This window comes from the organism of the source record quoted next, unplaced genomic scaffold (genome assembly GCF_019419815.1).
Source record: "Pyrus x bretschneideri cultivar Hongxiangsu unplaced genomic scaffold, Pyrus_bretschneideri_v1 Contig17, whole genome shotgun sequence".
NCBI classification, from domain to species: Eukaryota; Viridiplantae; Streptophyta; class Magnoliopsida; order Rosales; family Rosaceae; genus Pyrus; species Pyrus x bretschneideri.
In genome coordinates, this window is record NW_025999468.1 from 3,984,531 (window position 1) to 4,005,384 (window position 20,854).

The following is a 20,854-nucleotide window of genomic DNA, read 5'->3' on the forward strand; positions in this document are numbered from 1 at the left end:
GATTACATTCGGTATGTTCTTCTTAGATTTGGTTTTGATAATCATTGGGTTGAATTAGTTATGGAATGTATTACTTCTCCTTCCTTCTCTATGCTTATAAATGGGCGACCTCATGGTTATTTTTATCCGAAGCAAGGAATTAGACAAGGGGACCCCTTGTCCCCTTATATTTTCATCATTTGTATAGAACCGTTAATTAGACACCTCAATACCCTAACAAATAATCCGAAGTCTCATATTGGTATTTTGTCCTCACCTAGAGGATGATTTAAAATCTCAAATCTAGTGTTTGCTGAAGACTGTCTCCTGTTTGCCAAAGCCACGCCGAGGGGTACGAGGAATGTTCTTCAAATCCTTAATATGTTTTCTAAAGCGACAGGCCAACAAATAAACTTTCATAAGTCGTCCTTGTATTTTTTCAAGAATACCACTTCTCCAACTAGAATTGATATTGTTAATATTTTACATATTCAACATAAAACTACTAATTGTAAGTATCTAGGAATTCATAATATTGTTTTCTGGAATGACCAAGTTAATGGTAATGAGTTACTTAAGAGGGTTGAGCAAAAATTACCTGGTTGGAAAGCAAGCACTCTTTCAAGAGCGGGGAGGCTTACTTTAATTAATTCTAATCTAATGGGTATGCCTAATCATGTTATGTCTTGCTTTAAGTGTCCTGACAAGATTGTCAATAAGCTTAATAAAGAGTGTATGGATTTTTTCTAGGGTAGGGACAAGAAAATCTTTCCAGTGGCTTGGGATTCAATATGTGCTCCTAAGAAAATGGGAGGTTTGGGAGTTAGAAGACTTGATCATTTTAATAATGCTTGTGTCGCTAAGTTGGGTTGGAAGGTAATGACCGAGTAAGATAACTGGTGGGTGAAGTTAGCAAAAAGTAAGTACCTTAGAAGGGAAATTTTTCTAGATAATAAAATTAGACAAAATCATTCTTTTGCTTGGAAAGGTATCTTGAAAAGTAGGGATGTTATTCTTAAGGGTATGAGATGGAGAGTGGATAATGGTAAGGACATTTTGTTCTGGTCCCACAATTGGGTTTTTCCTTACCCGTTGTTCCATCTTTTACCCAATATTGACAACCAAAACATTAATTGGGACTTGAAAGTCAATGAATTTATTAATAATTATTGTTGGGATAGGAGAAAGCTTTCGTAAGTGGTTAGTAATGAAATTGTGAGGAAATTTTCAATATTACAATTCCTTTGCAGGATTCCAAAGATGTGCTAGTTTGGGGTCCAAATACAAATGGTAAGTTCTTTGTTAAATTAGCTACTTGGATCCATAAAGGGATGTTAACTCAATCTACAAAACATAAGTGAATTAATAAGATGTGGAAACTTAATATTCCTCCTAAAGTTAAGATGTTTGCGTGGTTGTTCATTCATGATAGACTTCAAACAAGAAACAGATTAAGTCATATTGTAATTAATAGTGATAAGATGTGTCCTTTTTGTAACTCCGCAGACGAGGACCAAATGCATTTATGTTTTAATTGTGGTGTCACTAATTGATTTGGGACCTTTGTTCAGTTGAGCCGGGCAATTTCACTAATGCTAACTTTGACTAAGCAGTAGACTGGCTAAATTCTTTAAAGCATGTTGATAAGGAAGTTCCTAGTGATTTGAGCTTGTGTTTGCTCCTTCGTTGGCAAATTTGGAATGATTGTAATAATATGGTGTTCAGGAATGTTTTGCCCATCCTGGCAATATCTAAATTATTGGCTATTTCTATGGGTGTGCGATATCTTAAAGCCAATGGTAAAGGTTTGAGCAGAAATATTGATGATACTTCCACAATTGTTAAATGGCATCCGTCAGATAGGAGTTTTGTTAAGTTAAATTTTGATGGTTCTGTGGCTGGGGACAAGGTGGCGGCGGCATTTGTCTTGAGGAATCATAATGGGCAGATTATTGGAGGTGAAGCTTTAAATCTGGATGGTGCCACTATTTCTGAAGTGAAGGCTAAGGCTCTCAGAGAGGGCCTTCTTTTTGCTCAGAGGAAGGGCTATAAAAAGATTATGGTTAAAGGTGACTCTAAATTGGTCATTCAGTCAGTGTTGGACCAGGGTGCGACACCATGGAATCTAGTTCCGATTATTGAAGATGTCAAGTGGATGGCGACCAATTATGATTGCATTCACTAGAAGCATATTTATAGAGAGGCTAACTTTGTGGCGGATGCCTTCGCTCGCAATGGCCTTCTTATTACCGATTGTCATATTTGGAATCATTGTATTCCTTCATTTGCTCTTCATACTCTTCAGTTTGATTATGTACGGAACGGTTGTACTCGTGGGTTTTCCCTTTAATATATTTTCTTGTTTAAAGAAAAAAAAACATTTAGTTACATTAATTCAATATAATACATTTCGGTACATACATTTAGGTTCATTATAATATATCTCGGTACAATCATGTAGGTACAAATATTTCGGTACAAAAAATTCAATTTTATATATTTCGGCACAATCATTTTTGTACACTTATGTATTTATATATTTTTGTATCACAAATTTCTTTTAATATTTTCTCATTTATGTTTATTTATAATTAAAGAACTAAATATGTGCATATTAATAAAATTAAAAATTAATTTGGAGAGATTGAATAAAAATACACATTAAATAACAAAATTAAATATAAATTTTGATAAAAGTACACTTCAAGGAATTAAATTAAATATGTAGTCTAGCACCAGATTTTTTTTAAAAATTTAATCTTTTTCAAGGACTAATGTTCAAAAGCCCCTTTTATTTCTTTTCCGTTTGGGATTTAATATCTTTGATAATTTTGGTAACTAAGATTTTATTTATTTATTTAAATTTGGATGTTTCGCAATTATATTTCTTCTTTGCCAGGTGTGCTTGGCGCTCAAGTTTTCTAAACCCACTAAATATGGATTCTATGTAATATTTTAGGATAATTTAGGTAACATAGATTTTTAATTTATTTAAATTTGGTTGTAATTGTATTTCTTTTCTGTCAAGTATGCTTGGTGCCCAAGTTCTCTAAACCCACTAAATATGGGTTCTTTGTAATAGTTTCATTTGGTTTCTATTCGTGTATCAAGTTCCCTTAATATAAACCTACCTCCAGTTTTTTAGTGTTGCACCGAAGAAGATTGTCAAATTTGTAGGGGTACGCGAAATCGATAAACTTGAGGTTAAAGTGAGATCAGAGTTAATTAATTCAGAATTATCTCCGTTATTAACTCATGTATTGCACGGATGTAATTTTTTCATTGTAGTTAGTGTAGGATTCCCATTATAATTGTGTAGATTTGTTTGTATGCATTATACAGAGGTACACTCGGACACTCCTATTAGACCTAGGACTCTGAATCCAGTCCCTTTTCTATATTAAAATCACTCATGATCTTGATGAGCCATGAACCTTGATTCTTGGAATATCACGAATCCTACCAACGTTCATCCATATCCTTGAAACAAAAGCAATCACATTAAGACTCAGCCAAATCATTCCAACCTGACTCCTTAAAGAGTCCTTCACCTATTAGGATTCAGCCATCCTACGTTGGGCTGGACTTAACGTTTCAAAAACACGACATGGGCCGAAGATCTCTATTATGTGTCAAGCCCACAGTTATAGTGGGCCCACACCCAAAAATATTGGGTCCAAACAATTGTACGTTGATATTTGACATTAAAATTTTAGCTGTCGATATCATAGATTTATAAACTACATGGATAGGTTCCTCAAATTACAAATTTAACTAAAGGTCCTTAACATAGGTTCATTAACAACATAAATCAAATTAAATGAGTTTGAAAAATCATCACAAATACAAAGACGATAGGTTGATTAACATTATAAACTACATAGATAGGTTTGATAAATCATCTAATTAACCTGCAGAAGAGGTTGATTAGTATTAATATTATAAAGTAATAAACCAAATGATAGGTTTGCAAAATTATCACAAATATTGCAATGGAGAACAATTAAGGGTCACTAAACCAGCCAACCAATCATTCTTATTCCAAAAATTGTCTCCCCAAACAGAAATAAAGTCTGCATGATATGGAATTAAGGTAGCAACAAAGTCTGAATGAATTATGAGATGAAAATAAGGGAGACTTTGAATGCGATTCTTAATAACTAATATTTTTTTACTGAAATTTTATTAGTTTTCAAATTTTTATTGAAGTTCTTTGATTTTGTACACCTCAACATGTTAGTAATAATAGATTTCCATGTCAACTTTTTTATTTTCTAAAATAAAGATTGTGCTTTTTCAAGGTAATTAATTTTTCTCATAATTAATTGTCTGAATCAATGTAATCCTAGAAATTCAAAATTCTTATCTTCATCACCTAAATTCAAAGAAAACCAAATTGTAAACAAATAAGATTTGCAATGTACCAATGTAAATAAGAGTATTAAGGAAACAAACGCAAAACAATATTCTACCCATTACCTACAAAATGTGCCCATGTGATTACCTTCCTCCATCATGATTAAATGTACCCATTTGATTACCATCCTCAATCATGATTAAATGTACCCACTGGTTGCAAGCTGTGCTCATATTTTTTTAGAACGTTTTGTTGTTTTCAACTTTTGAGCATGGTTTGTACTAATTTACCAAAACGTTTTCTCTCGTCATTTTTCTGTTGGAAAATGTACCATTACTCAATTCTAATACACAACAGAACAGTGTACCCATATACTCATACAGACAGACCCAGTTGCAAAATCAATATAAAAAATTGCAATATAAATGTACCCATATGACCGAAAAATACAATCACCTCATAAAAAAGCGCATGAAGAAGACAGAAAAATTAACAGAGAATATAAACATGGGTACAATATTTAAATACTATGGATACACACGTATAAATATTAATTTGTGGGTACAAATTCAACCAACAAAAAAAATTGTGCAATTACATACTCTTGGAAAACATTACCCATCATATATGTACTCCTGAAAAAAAAAAATTGTAACAGTTGAGAACGAAAAAGTTATCTTTTTTTGTTGGTAACGAAAAGTTTAGAGGGGGATTGGTTACTCTCACCATTAGGGCATACCTACAACCTCGAGCCGGAATGACTTACGTGTGGCATCTAATTCCCAGCTACTACCGGTAGGAATCTACAAATCACGCACCAACGAGGACTGCTGACAGCAAACTTGACCAAGGCGACATACAAGGTGGGGAACTTACCAACTGATACCCTCGTTGGCATAATTATCCTTCTTTGTCAAACAAAATCAAGGGCATGTACCCATATTACGAGTTCTTGAACCAGACAACAAAAGGCTCCGTCCATATCAAACTGACTAGCCCACAAAAAGGAAAAGAAACAGACAACAAAAGCTAAGTATGCATATACCGTGGATGGAGAGACAGAGAGAAGTGAGCATTTTGGATGAGAGCTTACAAGCATACCGTGGATGGAGAGACAGAGAGAAGTGATCGTTTTGGATGAGAGCTTACAAGCATAGGTGAGGCATGTGATCATGAAGGAAAAAATGACAGCAAGGAAGAGTCTGACTTTCACAAAAGAGAGACATTAGGTTTTAATTGGACTTTCTAGTTTTAACTTAATCATAATTTGTTTTGCCTAAAATGTAAAAAGAGATGAGATCTTAATTCATGGTACGAAAATCCAAAAATTAATATGCATAAATGAGCCAACTATAATAATATATTTGACTGGTTGTTTTTATTTTATTTTATTTTTTTTTTTTTGGAAAATTTATATTTGATTGGTTGTTTAGGTTAACAAAAACTTAAGCAAAATGGTGTAATATTTTAAAAGTGCTGATGTGGACAAAATCAAGAAACTTAGGTCAAAAACTGAAAACAAATAAAACAAATAAAGTTTAAATAAAAAAATGTTGAACAAGGGATAGATTGTAATTTTACCTTGAGATAATAATAAGTCAGCATGGTGGCATATGAGGTAAATATGGTCAAACCTCAAACCCCATTACCAGTCTGCATGGCATGTGTTTCAACCTAATGGTTTGTTGCTGGAACTGGAGAGATTTTTTCAATTTGTCTAGAATACAAGTCTGGTATGGCATATTTGATTATATAAATATAGAATTTTCTTTTTTTTTTTAAATGTTTCTATACTTATATAATGATATATAACGTTGTGCTCGTATTCCAAGCCCACTAAAAATCTACCATGGGGTTGATCATATGAAATGATATGAAACAGAGCCGCATTTCATAGATTATTAAAAGTTGAAAACATCATTTGTTGTGGTCTAACTTTATTACATAAAATTAATCAAAGGCTGAACAACACGCACTGTTTTCAAGCCTTAACACTAAAACCCTACCATGGTTCGATGCTAAATTATAAAAACAAACCATTAACAGAAGCAATTTTCAAGGGTAAAATGAACTATTGGACCAAATAGCATTAATTTGGCACTGATCCGCAGCAAACGGCAGCATATTCATCTCATATCCACCACCAATCCCTGCCATTTGCTGCTGCTGATGATCTTGTGGGACGTTCATCATGTCCATGAAAAACGGCTGCTGCTGCCTTTGAACCGCCATGCCCACATTATTGTTAAGCTCAAAACCCTGCTGCCTCTCCACTCCACGCTCCGGCACAGTTGCAGCAGCTACAGGCAGCGTCGTTGGTTGTAGTTGCACTTGGCTTTTAGAATCCTGTTCATTCAGATTCTTCATCCGGTTGTCGATCTCCTTCAAATTCTGGTCAATCAGCCACCCCAAATCGTTCAAATCAACCATGCTCAAACCGTGGAGCTGGGACTTTCCCATCAGACTCTGGAACATCACTCTCGTCATCTCCTTCTCGCGGTTCTCCTTCCTTTGCTTCTTCAATTGCTCGTTGGCCTTGGCGATCCGCTGCCGCAGGAAACTCTCTTGGTTCACCATTTTTTTGCTCTGCTCCATCTCCGGCAAGGTCTTGAACTGTGCAAGAACCCGCTGGACTCCCAACGGCGATGGCCAGAGCTCCGGCTGGGAGTCATACGGGCTGTAAATAATCGCGCACGCCTGAACATCACAAAGGGTGCTGAGTTCGCTCACCTTCTTCATCAAACCCTTCCTTCTCTTCTTGAACGTGGCCTTTCGCGACGAGTCGTTGCTGATGTAGGTCAGTTTCACTTTCGTTCTAGTCATGGCTCCTGGGAGATGAGACGAAAGCACAGACTGGAGAATAAGGAAGCTTTTGAGGGATGTGATATACCACAAACAGCCTATGCTCTATATATATAGCAAGAACACAGCTACATACTCACCCAGGAGATATGGTTTTGAACGAGAATTTAATGCAGGAGATTTTCTGTTGTACGGTATACATTGGATGCACAATCATCAATCTACTATATCAGACAAGATTTGGTGAGTTATATATATTTGTAGGATAATATCAAATCTCGGGCAGATTTTATTGGCAAAAGAAAATTTGTAATTTGATTCAGAAACTTACTAACGTGAGTTGGTTGTGATTTTTTATTTTATTTTTGTTAATATTCATGGGACTTGTTCTTTATATGGATTGATATTGTCTGTTAATTTTCATACATGCATGCATGCAAGCGCGCCCAAGATAGGGACATCTCTGTATACACTTTTAAGGGAATCCAACCTCAGTCTTGTTTTCGAGTTTTCCTTTTTCCTTTTTTTTTTTTTTTTTTTTTTTGGCCTTTTGTGCAAATTCTTGTTTAGGAGGATAAGATACTTATACTAATAATTCATATACTATATCTTGAGAAATTTCTTACGATATTATCACATTTACTAAAAAAAAACAATGAGACGAAGTCCTAATGTTAATTCTCGTATTTTCATAGTTGTAACAAGCTTTAAATTCGAATATGAGTTCTCGTTGTTTAAATTAAAAAGACTCTCAAACCAGACAAGAGACTTTCCCATAGTTTACCTCCTTCCTTATGCTCACCAATCTCCTCCGACACAACAAAAATGGTTTTCACTCGTATTTTTTTCTTTACATATCCTTATGTATTTCGATGCTAATTGAAGGACAAAACTTTATCCGTGTACAAAAGAACGAACATGAGTATGTTGAAATCATTTCTTAAAAGAGTAATGCTAGAGGGACTAAATTCGTAGACTAAATTTTATAAACTAAATGACATGAAAGTTGATGATTAGATTACTACTTAAACATTAATAAACATACTCATTTCCCATTTATTACAGGTCATTTCCTACAAAAATACATGTGAATCCAAGTCATTACACTCGAAATATCCTGATGATTATCAATTTATCATAAACGAAATACCACAAATTTGAAACTACAAAACAAAAATAAAAATAGGAATCCGAAATAAACCCGAGCCGAGCCCACGCGCCTAACTCGAACCGAGTCGTTCCAGAGCGTCCATGGCGGCTTTCAATCTGGGCTGGACCCTCAGCGCCGCCTCGTAAGCCTTCCTGGCCTCCTCCGTCATCTTCTTCCCCTCGTAGCACTCTCCCAACGTACAAAACGCCTTCACATTCTCCGGACTCAGCTCCACAGCCCGATTCAAATCCTCAATCACCGGGTCAACCTGGGCTTTCCGGTTCATCGACAGCATGATCTCCGCCCTCTTGACGAGCGCATCGCCGCGCTCCTCGTCGGTCAGGCTCTTGCGGCAGAGAGGGGAAAGCGCGACATCGATGGCGTCGAGTGCGGAGGTCTTGTATCCCTGGGCGTCGAGGGCGAGGGATTTGAGGATGTGGGCGGCGGCGTCCTTGGGGACGAGCGCGATGGCCTTTTCGGCCTCGTCGAGGGCCTGCTGGGAGGCGGAGGCGGAGGCGGAGGCGGAGGAGGAGAGGGAGTCGGCGGATCGGGACTCGGCGAGGAGCTGGGCGCCGAGGACGAAGTGGCGCTTGGCCCGGGCGGCGGTTTTGTTACGGAAGCGGTAGCGGAGTTTGGCGAAGAGCTTCTGGGGGATGTTGTTGATGGTGAGGAAGGCGATGACGACGAAGAGGATTAGGCCGGCTTGGAGGAGAATGTCCTTCACGATTCGGGACTTATCGATCGGTGCCGATTCCTCTGTTTGGGAATTGATGTATCGGAGTTGGGATTGAAGGAAATCCATGAGTGGGTGTTTGGGAATTGGGTTTAGGGAGGATTGGTAGATATGGGGAAATTGGGAAGGGAGGGGGGGAAGGGGGAGACCGATGACGGGGTCGACTATTTTGACCTTCTAGGAACTGCGACTTGGCTTTTGGGATATTAATGAAGCCGCCTTCTTATTGGTGTTTGCCTGCCTTACTTGCTTCAACCTTTCCTCCTACCAACAGTAATTTTCAGATTATGTATTTATATCACATTTCTATATTATCTTAGATGATATCTGATATGAACAGCCGTATCATTTAAAAAATTTACAAAATTCAAGAAAATGAATGAGAATGCCTCCTTATATACCATATCATCATTTAATTAACTAGTTTTTCTTAATTATTAGTTTATTAAATAATGAACTAATTTAAAATTTTGATTAATTCAGATGATGTGACTTTCCACATCAAATGTCACCTAAGTTTATATAAAAATATGGTACAAAAACATGGTATGAATAACATTACTCACCTACGAATGACTATTCTTTAAATAACGAGTAATGTTATTCATACTATATTTTTGTACCACATTTTCATACCATCTAAAGTGGTATTTGATATAGACAGATTAAGAAAAATTAATCATATTTTTAAATTTAGTTCATTATTTAATAAACTAATAATTAAGAAAAATTAGTTAATTAAATGATAATCGTGGTATACGAGAAGCCTTTCTCCTTCCTGGGTTTTGCAAATTTTTCAAATGATGTAACTGTTCGCATTAGATGTCACCTAAGATAGTATAAAAATATAGTATGAATAGCATTACCCTTAAATAACTAAAAATTTAACTTTCCCCCTCAATACTCATTTTTTTTAGCCTATAACACATTATATTATATTTATCCGAATAAAAAGCAATGGTTAGAAACTAACTAAGCAACTTATCAAATTAAGTTTGTGTATCAATTTTTTAATTTTTTTGAATTCGTAAAATACCCCCATATAAGCTAGTATGAATATGCCCTGTAATTACGTTTTAATTTACGTGCATTGAATTTGGCAAGGTCTTCTATCCATGAAATTTCAATTTGAATATACCTAAATTAATGTTTAATTTCAACAATATTTATTTTTTAATTTTATGAAAATAATTTAACTACTGTATAATTATAGGAAATAATTTACCTACTATAAAAATAATTTACCTACGGTTTAATTTCTAATTTCTATGAAAATAATGTACCTATTTTTCAATTTTTACAAAGTTAATGTACCTACTTTTATAATTTTTAACAAAATTAATTTACCTACTTCTTTTTTATGGTACTAGTATACATAATATGTGGAAGAGGGTTTTTTTTTTTTTTTTTTTTCCTTAAAAATGAGGACAACTGATGACAAGTTATGGTTTTCTACTCCTTTCGGCTCAAAAAGGCTATGAAGAAATTCACCTTATCTATGGCCACAATTAAGTAGACTTACCAACTCGAAGCATCAAACCCAAGACCTCCTACATTTATTTATTTAGCGAAGAGCCGCAGTCTGCGCCCTTACCACTGAGCTACTTGATGAAAGGTTTGGTAGCATTAAATTAAGTTATATTAAACAAATTAAATGTCCGAAGAAAATGTATAAGAGGTTTGCTAGCATGATTTTGTAAATAAACACAAATTCATGGACATCTTTTATCCAGCATGACAACATATTTAAAATCTGGGTTTTATTCAGAGCTTAAGAGTTCAAGGGCCTAAATGTAAAGAAAATAAATATAAATAACTCTTTAAGTTATTTGATTACCATGTGAGTAATTTGTAGCTCACATTTTACTTTGACAGGATAACCGTCAGTTTCTTTTATTCATATAAACATAGCTAAAAGATGAACCAATAAAAATATGAATAAAAGGAAAGAGGACGGATTAATTTGGATAATAATAATACATCAAAAGCACGCTTTAATAATTTATTAGTAAATCCCTCTTCCTTTCCTTCAGCACAATACTCTTCGTCGGGTACATTGTTAAACCATATGCTATACTGTTGGCACTAGAAACTCAAATTAACGCGGAAGGAAATGTATTTAACTTCGGCATATTTGACGGTCACAGGTTAAGCAAGAAAAGCGTATATATAATTGCCAAGAATCAAAGAAGCTCGGTCAGTCGTAGAAATTCGACTACCGAAGTATAACGGTCTCAGGTCCGGGCAGAAGGGGATGTTCCGCCCACCGGTACCAACTGCAGAGGAGACTTTAGCAACCTCTTTAGCGACTCAACTATGCTAGCAAAAGACGGGCGCTGGGCTGGATCACTGCGAAGAAAATAGACAAACATCACGAACTAAACATGTAAACGAACAAGACTCCACAGGTGCTACTATTTTGACATCCCAAAGATCGTTTTTGTATGTCTACATAAGTACGCAAGGAGATCTAAGGGCCAGTTAGTCACATTCTATCTTCGACACTACGTGTGGAAAAGAGAGTAGTGTCTTGGTTCCCAGCATACACTTCCGATCAGGTTATCCGTTATGTATATTATGACGAGTGGGAAGATATCGGGTAGACTTACTCAGCCCAGCAGGATTCCATAAGCGAAGCCAACACTGGGGGAGTATTGGCTGGGATAATAAGCCTTCTGTTCTGGAAAGCAACGGCTCCAACTACCTGAGAGATTGAACGACGTCATTTACCATTGTTAATAGAAGGGAAAACAAAGAAAATAGAGAATGAATGTGCAGGACAAGGCTGGAAGAAAAGAGATGCTGATCACGACATGTACCTGGGCGGGGCTAAGACCGTTCCAAGGTTGTTCCATGGTTACAAGTTCCCATAGGATCACTCCGAAACTGTAAACATCAGACTTCTCATTTGAGGGCTCTCCGCGAAGGAATTCTGGAGCCATCCACTCAGGCTGAAAATTAAATTGAGTGAGTTACATGTTGATTGATGCACTGCGAACTAAAATTTAAAGTGCAGAAATATTGATGGAAATACCCGACTTTACATGGAGGTACATACAAAAGAGTTCATGGTAACTTACAGCATTCATAACTTATATACTAATCCATCGAAACAACTACAACTAACTTGTGAGACAAAACACCAAACAAACATTTCAAGGTGTACATCTCAATCCTGGTTTGGCACCCGTACTACATTGGGGGGTAAAAGTGCAACTGATATTATGTGAATCTGTGCACGATGACACACTCATGTACATGTAGAGAGAGAGAGGGAGGGAGACTTACTGTTCCAGCAATGGACTTGGATGATATGAAAGTGTTCGCCTTAAATCTGGACAACCCAAAATCGCATACCTAGGAATAAATGAAACAAATTAAGTCCACAAACACCCAACCGGAGAACTCAAAACACAATGGCAACCTCTTTCTTTATCTAAATATACCTTCGCTGTCCAATTTTTATCAACCAACAAATTTGGAGACTTAAGATCCCAATGGACAATAGGAGGGTTAAGACAATGGAGGTAATTGATACCCTTGGCCTGCAGGGAAGATGATGTATAGAGTTAACTAACAGAAAACGTAGTTGCCATGTAAGAAGGAAAATGATGATGCTGAATTGCACAAACCACATCTAGTGCCATTCGCAACCGCCTCCTCTGATCTAGAAGTTCCCCGGAAGCTGGCCTGTGAATGAGGCGATAAAGACTACCCCTGCTCCACGAATACCAGGATACCAATGGGTTCAGACATAAGAAGGGCTCCAGTATTTGTACACATTTAATTAACTGTAAATAAATAAAATTGGAAAGAAAAAAAATTAGCCGATTACCTTGGTAGATATTCAGTCACTATAGATAGATGAGGACGCTTTGTAACCGCACCCATGAAAAGAACTACGTTTGGATGACGAACACGTTTCATAATTGCAACCTGAATACAACGTGAAGATCAACTTCAGCTAAGAGGCTTCAATGTAAAATGTACATATTTCTGATACGCATAAAAAGGAAACCTACCTCTCGTAAAAAGTCTTTCAATTGATCTTCATGGAAATCCTGAACAGTTAGAACCTTAACAGCAACATCCTGCATTGCACCAAAATTAAACTCAATTAGAAGATGAAAAAAGAAGAAAAAAAGAATTAGGTTCAAGTACAGAAAACTACGATGATATATTGCAAGACAGATGTTCAGCATCCAACTGAAGACATCATGAGAAGAAGGAACAAATTAAGCAGAAAGTTAATTTCTGTTTGATCATCTAAATTGGTAAATTGCTTAAGTTCTTCCTCTGAAACACAAATAGTTACTAGACCTGTCCCGAAGATGGAATGAGAAAAAGAACAGCCACACGGTCCAAACTTTGCAGCCATATGATATTAAGCAATATACCACTCATCAAATTTGTCCTCGTGATCGGACCACACAGATACAGCATATGAAAAGTATGCACGTCATAACCAACCCACTATTTCTCACATACACAAACAGTCGCCGCCCAATCACAAAAAAAAGAAAAAACTTACTGATCCATTCCATTCAGCACGATGCACTGTCCCAAATGAGCCTGGAAAGTAGCAAAGTATGAGATTTCAAGTAGCAGGGAAGAGTAGTGATTGAGCAAATAAAACCAAGTAAATTTGCATCTAGTTAAAAATAGGGGAGGATAAATACCAGCACCAACACGCTCTTTGATATTCAACTCATCCCATGAGATCTCAAGCCAGTCCATTGCGAGAGTCGGTTCAAGATTCAAGTACCTTGGGTTAGTCACAGCAGTAATTCTACCTTGTTTCACAAGTTCACTATGAACGCCCTCTAGATCTGATTGGTTGTACAAAGTTACTTTAGGTTGCTCAACACTGTTTCTTATAACCTGATTTCTTGATACAACAATCTCCTTTCTGTAAGCTTGTTGTACAACATCATTTTCTTCGCTAAGTCTAGCACATTCCTCTAATGATGCCACAGCAGTAGTAGCAGTAACATCAAGAGCTTCCGACGCATCACCCTGAACACAAGGTGGGATGTCACTCTGAACAAGGCAATGCGGAGAGTTTCCTTTCAATTCCAATCGCATCAGAGAAGATTCCAACCCAAATCTAGTTTGATCACCTGGAAGCAAACTGGTTTCCTTGATGATTTGACCTCCCTCCCCACCGTCTGTAAGAGATTGATCTATAAAGATTGAAGAAGCTATCGAGAAAGGATAAAAACGGTACCACATGGATTATGTAAATCATCAAAAGTACAATCAGGTAGCATAATAAACGTTTTCTTCTCCGTATCAATGAACAAAACAAAACAAAAAAAACAAAAATCTAATGGTTGTCAGTTTATAATTAGACAAAAATTATAATCATTGTAGCAATAACGATGCCTCTACCTTGTAGTTCATTCAGATTCCCTTCAATTTCTAGTACTCAAAAATAATTGGAACATGTATTTTCAAGGCTACAAAACATACCTGCATGAAAGGGATCTTCAGGAGGAGCACCCGTGTGCTTTGAGTTTGTGATTTGGCAATATAATTCACTATCCCTGTAAGGTTGTTTGGATTCTTTGAGATGAGAAATTTGAAATGGTGAAGGTATAGAAGAAAGAGTTCCTCCATTAATCGAGGAGTCTGGACCATGAAGGTTTCCTGGTTCCCCAACTAGATCAACCACATATTCCCTGTTAAAAAAAATATATGTATAACCATCATGAAAACCATACGTTAAATTCTGAATTAAACAAACAGTTGGAAACGATAACGTTCTCTTCAACCATGCATGACATGGTACTCAGAATCAAATACATATTTACACCATAAAAACAACGGGGTGTGACAGGGTGGGGTAATGTCAACTTATCTGACAACAATCAAGTTGGTTATGAGCCATGGCTAAATCTTTTCAACACCAAAAGCTAAGAAAACAGTGAGACTGAGAAACGGCAGGGTGTTGACCAAGAATTCAGCAAAGATTTAATGCTGCAGAGTGTATAGATGAAAGAAAAAAGATTGATGCCCTTAGATCAAATGAACATAAACCCTAGAAGTAACATTATGGCTAAATATCCGTTCGGGAAATAGATACTACCAAAACCTAAACAAGGAACTAATTGTCAATATCTACATTTCAGAATGAATTTATATGCTGAATCATGTTTTAAAAAATAGGAAATAATATAAAATCTGCTAGCAACAATACTCGGCAAACAATTAAAGTTTCTAACCTCAAAACCTTCCTGTTATCTTCAATTTTAACAAGACAAGAGGACCGGTGATCTGCCACACAATACTTGCAACCACGAGCTATGCGACAAGGCAAACCTATGTGGTCTGCCAATTTCTGCACGTTGGAAATATAGAATTGAGTTATAAAGAATAAGAAAACAATAATATCTCATATGGACTCGAAAACTCCACCAGTCCACAGCACACAAGCATAAATGAAAACAAATTTTGTATCCATTCATTCCGCTTGAAACGACATAAGCAACCCGGTAGGCTCCGAGATAACATTATAAAAAGATCGAATATTATGATTTGTACACCATATGCTCAAAGAGTAGATAATGAAGCAAGAAATAACTGAATTCTCAATTGTGTTGCCTTATTTGCAAAGCATTTAAATAGGTGTATGTGCAAAAGGATAGTAATAGGCATGGTCTTCCCCTATAAACCCCATAAAAATTACATCGCCAAGAATTGTGTTAGTACACCTCAAAAAGCTACATATACCTTACCGAATGATCAAGGGACGAAAACTCATAGCTCTATATAGTTTAGTTGCATTCTCATGTAAAACGGATGCATCCTGACCACATATTCATATATGTTGAAATATTTGTTGTACAATTTAACATATGAGTCCTAAATTTTACAACTAAGAGTGCCTTCAGAAAACATTAAATAAATAAGATATCAACTAACCGGCCCAATATAAATGAAACTAATTGACAATAGCTTTTAGACAACACTTGTATTTTCTTTTACAGTCATTCAGAACGAAAAGGAGCAGACTATAAACATAAATAGGCAAAAAATGAGGTACAAGTTGTCACCTTGAAAAGAATGGCACGATGCCTGCAAAGCCCCATTGATAGGCTGCCTATGGGGAGCACAATACACTTATGAAAATCGCTCAATCGCTTGCTAACCACCTTCCAACGCATGTGTAGATCTCCTTGCTCCACGGGATAATTACCCCTTCAAGTTTAAGCGACTCAGAAACAATATAATTAACGAACAAAACATTGTTCAAGTTAAAAGTGGGGAAAATTGAAACCCACCCCATATAGATTGCGACAAGCTTGCCAAGTTTCTCCACCAACACTAAAGTACTCTCTGAAGTGCAAGATAGTCGATGTGCTTTATCTTGAAGCTCCTTGAGGCGAAAGTCATCATTTTTATCGACAAGAAGCACCTCCATTGATGTCTCACCAGGTTTAACTTCTTTAAGTGACATCAAGGACGGTATTTTTTTACCTTCCTCCACATCATTGCACATCACCCAAAGATATGGATTCATCCCCAAAATGTTGTAGAAACCATCTGATATCTTGTCATTGTAAGACAAGCAGCCACTGACCTGGAAAATGTATATGAAATTCATAATCACTAAAAATGATCTACAAGGTTAGCAATGTACAAATTCCTTATAGAAGATTGGAATTTAGAAAAATTTCCAATCAAAGTTAATTCCGACCTTCAAGTTCAGAACCAATTCACTAAGATCTTAGTAGTGGCATATATCAAAGACATAGGTAAATAATTTATTGCGCTTTGACAATATAAGTCCCGCAAGTATGCATTTCTCTCTACATACTCGAGTTTATGTACTAATTTTACAAGCGCAGTTGCGCAGCAGAATTGGAAATACTCTATATATTTTTAATTAACTAATTAAGTGATACAAACATCTATTTTCTCTCCCTGGAGCATACAAAGGCTGATTTTGGATTGGACCACAAAATTCTTAGACATATTGGCAATAGAACCATTTTATCAAACAAAAACAAACAACAAAGTTGTATCCCACTAATTAAGTGGGGTTGGCGGTCTGAAAATTGAGCTTAGTTTGCACCAAGTCTTTCGTTAGCTCCAAATAATGTCTATTAATAGCCTTATCCAAGAACAAAAATATACAAATAGGATATCCATCCGCAGTTCATGCAAAATTAACCCACATAGGATAAATAGGGATATATATATATATAGAGAGAGAGAGAGAGAGAGAGAGAGAGAGAGAGAGAGAGAGTAAACGTACCCAGAGCCGATACGACACCGTCTCAGCATCAGTAACCTCAAGTTGAGTAGTAGTCTCGTGCAAGAGCAATGTTTCAGCACCAAGAGTAGCTTGAGAACAAAGCCTCTTGGCCAAAAGAAGCTGCAAATAATAACTTTCCTTAGACGTCTGAGACAACCTCACTTTAGCACTCTCCTGTTCCACCTCCTCTTCCTCCACTTCCAAATGCCTCGTCGTCGCTGACGAGTCCTTAACATCCCCAGAGAAGTTCCCATCCAACGTCGTCGTTCCTGAGAACAAGCTCCCTGCATAGCTACTCCCACTCGAAACCCTCGGCAGGGACACCTGCCGGTCAAAGCTCTGGTCAACACTCCGGTCTTTGAGCATAGCAGTCGTGGTGGACTCCGGCGCCATCTGCGGTGGGCCAGCCTCAGCCACATGATTATCGTGATCATCATCATTATGATGATGACGACGAGGCAGCAACAGCTCGCGATCCTCGTCAACAAGGTGGCACGAAGTGGACAACCTCCCTGTTACCCTAACGTGATGAGGACGGTGGCCAGTACTCGATGGTTTGGATCGAGTACTGGTCCCTTTCTTGTCATGAAGGAACCAGTTGAGAAAGTCGGCCAACTGCGGTGGCTTCCTTTCATCGACGTGGCCCGTGAAGTACTGAACATCGGAAGACAGAGAAGAAGTGGTAGTGGCTGAGGACTTGTACAAGTTGCTGGAGGCGGTTTTGGGCACCTTTTGTTGGTAATCTCTATCTCTGGTCGCAGTTGTGGTGGTGGTGGTAGTGGCAGTGTCGCTGTCTTTGGTTACTTTCTCGTGATCGTGATGATCTTCTTGCAACAGCTGTTTGGACGACGAATCGTACCTTCGATCCGGGAATTGCCTTGGGAAGAAGTAAGTCGTTCTGTGAGGCATTCTTCACGGACCTCCCGACACCCCAACCAAACCAAATAAAACTAATACACCCCAAAAGTCCAGTCACGTACCACCTCACGTGCGCAACCCTGACTTTTCCTTCGTCCACACTTTCCGGCCGGCGTCGTTTCTCAATCTCTCAGAAAACACCGAGAAGCAGAAGAAGGATCACAATATATATAGATAAATATGTGTATATATATTGCTTAAACAACAAATACAAAAACCCTTCTGACCGTACAATTTCTGCAAATCGCTTTGGTTTTCTTAAATTTAGCGCATGCAGCTGATGAAGAAATAGCTAATACTTCTGAATTGAACTGAGCTTTTGCAATTAAAGCTGTGTTTTCTGAATTTTGATGAGAAAGATTTGGAAGAGGAATAGCAATGGTGATTTTATAGAGAGAGAGAGAGAGAGAGAGAGAGAGAGAGAGGATGTTGGAGAGTTTGGTGAGTATTTTGCAGCAAATGAGAAAGCAAGTAGGTGATGATGAAGGGTGGGAAATTGAACAAATAATAACAATGACTTGCGATACTGAGGAGGAAGGCAGACGCTAAAAAGCGCACTTGGGTTGCATGCGCACCTATTCTAATATGTCTCCACGTCAAATTACAAGCCAAGGAAATCGCGACACGCGGGCCTATACGCCAGCGCGTTCACTGCCCACCAAGCGTAAGCTAGCGTGCCGGATCGCGGCTGTAACGTGATTAAATATTACTTGCAGTGTCCGCTGTCCGGAAAGGGGAAGGGGGAAGGGGGATACATTACCTTTGCAAACCTATATTCTAAAATGACGAAATAGCCCTTGTTTTGTTATTATTTTCGGTAATTGTTAATTACATGTCGCATCTTCCATGTTTTGGTTAATTTTAAAAAGGGAGTCGGTGTCCCAATTGTTTTTCATTAAACTGGAGTTTTGAAATAGAATAATTTTATGTATTCTATCTATTTAACTATTTAACTCTTTATTAAATCAGGACCGTCTTTGAGATTTTGGACGTCATGTGCAAAATTTATAAAAGGCACCTTTTTAAGATAATTTTTCAACAAAAAGTAAGACAATATATTGATGCTGGAAAACAATGACTCATTAATCGTAAGTTTACAAATGTCATTAAATAACAAGTAAAAAAGAATTACAAACATAATCGTCACTAAATAGTAAAAAACAATTCAATCTTAAACAACCAAACAAGAAAAATAAAAGTTCACATGCTCTAACTTTGAAGTTTCACTTGAATATATGACATTATTATATAATAAAATTAAAAGAGAAAAAAAATCCTTTTTTAGGGTGTTGTTCTCTAAATATCTCACTCCAAAATTTTTATCTTTAGAAAGAAATATGCATACACTTATAAAGATTGCACAATGAGATTTTAAAGTGCTAATAAAAACAATAATTTTTAATATAAAGCATTATTACATATAAATATTAGATGATAAAAATTTCTAGGGGCCCTCCAAATTTAGGGTTCAGTGTGATTGCACATTTTGCTCCCTCTAATGCCGCCTCTGCATTAAATTAATAATATAGCTGATGCCAACCCATTTATGAATTGTGTAGAAGTCATACTTATACCATTAGAACCAAAATGTGTGATGGATTGTCAGTTTGGAATACGAAGCATTAGTAGAGGAGATGTCGAAACTCCACCATGATGCTTAGTTTTGGTTTAATGTGGTGCAAGTGGCCATATACGATAACTTATAATGTCTTCAATTTCACAAAGAATTACACAGTTAAAATGATGAAAGACATAAATTGATAAGATGTCAAAACTTATGATACAATTTGAAAACATTAAATCTTATAGTTGATTTTGACAATCAATTCAAACCTTTTGCGTTCAAACAAAATTAGCCCTTATATTTTTGATTGGGGATTTTGGGATATGAAGGCATGCGAGGGATAGTTGGGGGGATGACTTTTGGGGAGGTTGTTTTTGGAAGTTAATGCGTTTAGGGCTGGTAATCTTTTTCATCCACTTCCTCACTTGGTACGCGTGACGCCCTTTCACTTTATCATCAACTTTCTTTTGTTTTTTTCCTTAAACAAACGTTTGCTTCGATTAGGGTTTTAAATTATGGTTTCCTAGAGTGTACATTAATTTGCTTATCTTCTTATCTTACAGCTTAAACATGCATCACTAGTTTGGAGTTAGGGATAAGAATTAGTCCTGAACCAACCAACTTGGGATGAGGATCTCTCCAGATCCTTTTTGTGGGGATTTTAAAGATTCTCACATTCTAGTCGTTCATCGTATATCGTATGGTCAGTTTTCGTTAGATACTATTTGTGTTTAATTTTAAATAATAAAATTCAAATTATTACTAACCGTACGATGTACGATGAATGATTAAAATGTGAAAATTTCTAAGATTCCCACAATTTAGTTCCGGATGGGATCCAAATCCACCAATTTGTATATTATTTTGTGTCAGAGCATGAGGATCTGAGGCCTGTTAATTGAATGAGTTTCTTATTTATTTGTTGTATTAATTAATAAAGTTTAAAGTGCTTCATTTGAGCAGGCAATGTGTTTGATATATATGCGTCACGCGGAGCAAGCTGGCTATGCTAAAAAGGTTTGTTGACATCACATGATATGTGAGTCGATGCATTACTATATAAACCTCATATAAGTTGGGTGGTTAACAAA

The 20,854-nt window shown here is 36.8% G+C and overlaps 4 protein-coding genes across 6 annotated transcripts; 1 reads left to right on the forward strand and 3 right to left on the reverse strand.

Moving 5' to 3' along the window:
* Positions 1–1,693: 1,693 nt before the first annotated feature.
* LOC125476086 lies at positions 1,694–2,164 on the forward strand. Its single transcript, XM_048581821.1, has one exon. The coding sequence runs from the start codon at positions 1,694–1,696 to the stop codon at positions 2,162–2,164; it is 471 nt and encodes a 156-aa protein (XP_048437778.1).
* Positions 2,165–6,206: 4,042 nt separating this feature from the next.
* LOC103964929 (agamous-like MADS-box protein AGL80) lies at positions 6,207–7,982 on the reverse strand. Its single transcript, XM_009377927.3, has 2 exons — positions 7,279–7,982; positions 6,207–7,189 (listed from the first exon to the last, which is right to left on the reverse strand). Exon 2 carries the CDS (start codon positions 7,157–7,159, stop codon positions 6,392–6,394), a length of 768 nt encoding a protein of 255 aa, XP_009376202.2. The 5' UTR covers positions 7,160–7,189; positions 7,279–7,982; the 3' UTR covers positions 6,207–6,391.
* Positions 7,983–8,358: 376 nt separating this feature from the next.
* On the reverse strand, positions 8,359–9,090 carry LOC103964966. Its single transcript, XM_009377980.2, has one exon. The coding sequence runs from the start codon at positions 9,088–9,090 to the stop codon at positions 8,359–8,361; it is 732 nt and encodes a 243-aa protein (XP_009376255.2).
* A 1,870-nt stretch (positions 9,091–10,960) lies between these two features.
* Positions 10,961–18,822, reverse strand: LOC103964928 (serine/threonine-protein kinase CTR1). 3 transcript variants are annotated; one of them, XM_009377925.3, is made up of 15 exons: positions 17,282–18,822; positions 16,305–16,603; positions 16,077–16,221; positions 15,246–15,361; positions 14,494–14,702; positions 13,701–14,222; positions 13,553–13,593; positions 13,044–13,112; positions 12,857–12,957; positions 12,654–12,738; positions 12,468–12,566; positions 12,310–12,378; positions 11,841–11,972; positions 11,631–11,725; positions 10,961–11,370 (listed from the first exon to the last, which is right to left on the reverse strand). In XM_009377925.3, the coding sequence occupies exons 1-15, from the start codon at positions 18,188–18,190 to the stop codon at positions 11,256–11,258; spliced, it is 3,006 nt and encodes a 1,001-aa protein (XP_009376200.2). In that variant the 5' UTR covers positions 18,191–18,822; the 3' UTR covers positions 10,961–11,255. The 3 variants fall into 3 exon arrangements, with proteins under 3 accessions (XP_009376200.2, XP_048437432.1, XP_009376201.2); XM_048581475.1 differs by having other exon boundaries at positions 13,701–14,204; positions 17,282–18,821; XM_009377926.3 differs by having other exon boundaries at positions 13,701–14,189; positions 17,282–18,816.
* Positions 18,823–20,854: the final 2,032 nt, after the last annotated feature.

Excerpts from the sequence above, each read along its gene's own strand:
- LOC125476086 (XM_048581821.1), top strand. The coding sequence starts at position 1,694 with ATGGTGTTCAGGAATGTTTTGCCCATCCTGGCAATATCTAAATTATTG.
- LOC103964929 (XM_009377927.3), bottom strand. The coding sequence starts at position 7,159 with ATGACTAGAACGAAAGTGAAACTGACCTACATCAGCAACGACTCGTCG.
- LOC103964966 (XM_009377980.2), bottom strand. The coding sequence starts at position 9,090 with ATGGATTTCCTTCAATCCCAACTCCGATACATCAATTCCCAAACAGAG.
- LOC103964928 (XM_009377925.3), bottom strand. The coding sequence starts at position 18,190 with ATGCCTCACAGAACGACTTACTTCTTCCCAAGGCAATTCCCGGATCGA. Across the intron at positions 13,113-13,552 it reads GTGCTGAATGGAATGGATCA|GATGTTGCTGTTAAGGTTCT; the intron begins GTAAGTTTTTTC and ends GGTGCAATGCAG. Across the intron at positions 11,973-12,309 it reads CCAAGTCCATTGCTGGAACA|CCTGAGTGGATGGCTCCAGA; the intron begins GTAAGTCTCCCT and ends TTTAATTTTCAG.